Source organism: Nicotiana tomentosiformis, chromosome 11 (assembly GCF_000390325.3).
Source record: "Nicotiana tomentosiformis chromosome 11, ASM39032v3, whole genome shotgun sequence".
In the NCBI taxonomy this organism is placed as follows: Eukaryota; Viridiplantae; Streptophyta; class Magnoliopsida; order Solanales; family Solanaceae; genus Nicotiana; species Nicotiana tomentosiformis.
Window position 1 is genome coordinate 103,425,060 of NC_090822.1, and position 3,798 is coordinate 103,428,857.

General features: G+C 39.8%; 1 protein-coding gene across 1 annotated transcript; it reads left to right on the forward strand.

The window, feature by feature from the left end:
• Window positions 1-1,954: 1,954 nt before the first annotated feature.
• Window positions 1,955-3,150, forward strand: LOC138901947 (uncharacterized). The gene is made up of 2 exons (XM_070189747.1): window positions 1,955-2,418; window positions 2,703-3,150. Exons 1-2 carry the CDS (start codon window positions 1,955-1,957, stop codon window positions 3,148-3,150), a joined length of 912 nt encoding a protein of 303 aa, XP_070045848.1.
• The last annotated feature ends 648 nt before the right edge of the window (window positions 3,151-3,798 follow it).

The following is a 3,798-nucleotide window of genomic DNA, read 5'->3' on the forward strand; positions in this document are numbered from 1 at the left end:
AGAACAAGACCTTCAATCGAATTCATTAGAGATGAGTTTGCAAGGATCTTTCTTAGAAGAGGAAAAATTCGTATTGGAGCTAAAGATATGCAACACGTGTTTATTGATTTTGACAACAGGTATGATCATATGGATGTATATGCCAAACCTTTCTTGCAATTTGGGGATCATATAATGAAAATTCAGAAATGGACTAAGAAGTTTAAAGCGGGTGTTGAAACAACCTTGGACCCTATCTGGATTAACCTTCCAGATTTACCTTGGCATTACTATGATTGGGCTGCTTTGTGCAGGATTTTAGAACTAGTGGGAATGCCTCTAATCATGGATAAGGCCACCCTCTCAAAGACGAGGCCTACTACTGCAAAAATTAGGGTTGAGATTGACCTAGCTAAGCCTACAATTAACGAGGTATTAGTTAAAATAAGGAAGAAGGATGGTAGATTGGAAGCGATTGTGCAGAAAGTGGAGTATGAGACCTTTCCTGCTTATTGCTTTTATTGTAAAGTTCGGGGTCATAGTGATGATAGATGCAAGGTCCAACATCCTGAATTGAGGAAGGGAGCAGCAACCTCGGATAAGCTTCAAAAAGGAGACGGGAACCTATTTAGGGATTCAGGGTCTGGCCAGCAAATCTAACAAAAAAAGGAACATACACCAATGCAGGTGGATACGCCAAAAAGCCAACTAGTGCCTCTAACTGTACCTGGGAACCCAACCGATCGGGAGATTCGAGCTGTCAGTGTAGGAGAAGGCAGAGGAAAGTTTACTGGGGATGGAGGTTGGCAGGAAGTTGCAAGAAGAAAGGGAAAAAACTTAAATAACAGAAGGAATGAAACCTCCAATAATAGTGTAAAAGAATCTAACTTGATCCAAAATTCTAAATTGAATGGAGGATCTCAATATTTCAGAAGGAAAAATGGTCAAAATGTCATTACTATCAATCACAATGATAGTGGGCAGCAAATTAGCATGGATGTTACAATCAATGGGAGCATGGTAACTGGACAAAAGCCTTCACAACCCCGAAAGACGACCAGACTAGATAAAGAAAGGACCTCTAGGAAAAAAACGGTGAAGCCTTTATTCAAGGAGATTCAGAGAACTAGTGGGAAGGTGAAGCAAAGGAAGGAGACTGTTCTCCTTGCCACATAATACCACTATCAAATTATGTAGGAATCTATGCTCCAAGTCAACTAGGAGGAGATGAGTGCGATTCGAAAGAAGAAGAAACGTTTTGCCACCACTATAAGCATCCCAGATGAGGTTAGATTGATGGATGAGGAGGAAACTAACTACGAGATGGTAAGTCTAGGTAAAATGTTTGGCTTGGATCCTGAGCTTTCAGCTAGGATTGCTGCAAGGAAGGCTAATGAGAAGGAGAAGGAAGCCTTAGGTAGTAAACCAACATTTCATGATGCTCCTAGTGTTCAATGTTTGGTTAACTCTCAAAATGATGACTATGAGCAACTCACTCAAAATGATGAACATGCAGATCCTAGAGGGCGCATCACCAATATCACTAATTCTTGTTCCAACAATGGTGAGGAAGATATCCGAGCTAACTGTCTAAACATGAACTTTAATGATGTTGATATGGAGGCTCTCTCAGAAGAATTGGAGAACTCCAAATCAGATGATGAACAACATAGGCGGGGCAAGCAAATACTTGAAGATAGTAGTAATTGTGCCAACCAAGTGCGCAAAAGTGTTACCTATTTCAACAATATGTCTCCTAGAGGGGTAATAAGCTCAAATGTTGGGAGACCTGTAATGTTCCTGAAGGGAGGCAAAATAAACAACAAATTAGAGACAAATGGCCTAATCTGTGATGTTTCTCATGATTAGTCCAATCTCATGGAATATTAGAGGTATAGGCTCCCAAGGAGCTTGTGAAAGACTCAAAATTCTCATACAACAATACAAATTACCATTTGTAATTCTACAAGAGCCAATGGTGAATGCCAGGAAGATTGACAGATATAAAAGGATACTGGGATATCAATCTTGTTTTTCAAATTGTGCCAACAAGATTTGGATATTTTGGTCCTCTGACTATGTGATAGAGATTCTGGAGGATAGAGAACAACACGTTCTCTTGCGGATATCTAACTCTGTAGGTACTCAACCCTTTTACATTTCTGCTGTCTATGCAAAGTGTGATGAGACTTTGAGATGTCGCTTATGGGAAGAGTTTAGAGATGTAGCCAGTTGGGTTAATGGTCCATGGGGTGTGGTGGGTGACTTTAATGTTGTTTCATGTGAGGAGGAGAAGAAAGGAGGAAGACCTTTCAGAGTTGAAGACAATTTGGATTTTCTGGCTTGTTTGTCTCACTGTAGACTTCAGGATGCTGGATATTGTGGCTCTCAGTTCACCTGGAGTGACAACAGGGATCCCCCTAATACTATTTGGGAGAGGTTGGACAGGCTGGTCTACAATGCAGAATGATTTGATTCATTTGGGAGCACAGTCGTCACCCATCTATCTAGGTCTTGCTCTGACCATGCTCCATTACTAATATTTGCGGCCATCACTAGCTCTGATTTTGTAAAGTATTTTAAATTTTTCAATATATGGGTAGAACATGAGGAGTACTTGGGGAAAATCCAATAAGCCTGGCCAGAAGAAGGTTTTGGCAATCTTTTGTACATTTTCATCAGAAGCTTAAGAAAGTGTGCTCTACTCTCAGTGCTTGGTCCAGACAAGATTTTGGTGATATATATGAAGAACCAAAGAGGCTTGAAGCTCTTATAAGAAGTTTGGAGGAGGCAATGATCTCTGATCTATCTCCTGAATGCAGAATGAACTTATCTAAAGCAAGAGCAGAATTTACCAGATTTTTGAAGCTGCAAGACTCAATTCTAAGGCAGAAGGCAAGAGTTAAATGGTTGATAGAGGGTGATGATAACACATCTTTCTTTCATGTTATAATCAAGGATAGAAGGAAGAAATTAAACATCCAAAGGATCAGAGATGATAATGACAATCTTATGGAAGGTACGAAAGACGTGGCAGGGGTAGCAGTCAGATTCTTTCAACAACTATTTGGTGCTGAAATAACCATTGAAGATCTTACCGTGCTGGATGTGGTGAAGAGAACTGTTACTGAAGAGGATAATGCTTTCCTCACTGAAATACCAACCATATAGGAGGTTAAAAAATGTGTCTTCATGTTGGATGTTGATAGTGCACCTGGACCTGATGGTCTTACTGGCAGGTTCTACTAAAGTGCCTGGTCTATTATTGTGAAACTGTGTTTAATGTTGTAGTAGCCTTTTTTGATGGAGCTCAGTTACCTAGATTTTTCACTCACACATGTCTAGTAATGCTTCCAAAGGTGGAATCCTCTCAAACCTTCTCAGACATTAGGCCTATTAGTTTGTGCAATGTGTCTAGCAGGATTATTGCTAAGCTCTTAAATGCTAGATTGAGTACCATGTTGCCTAGAATCATTTCACATAATCAGAGTGGATTTGTTAAAGGTAGAGCCATAATTGAGAATATTTTGTTGGCTCAAGAGATTGTGAATGATATTGGGAAACCTGTTGAGGGGAGAAATGTGGTTATGAAATTAGACATGGCAAAAGCATATGGTAGAGTATCATGGTCTTTTCTCTGCCTCATGCTGAGAAAATTGGGTTTTGCTGAGAGTTGGATTGACATTATTTATAGATATATTTCAAACAATTGGTACACAATAATTGTGAATGGGAGTAGACACAGATTTTTTAAATATGGGAGAGGGTTTAGACAAGGCGATCCTCTCTCCCCATCTCCTTTTGTTTTGAGTGATGAAT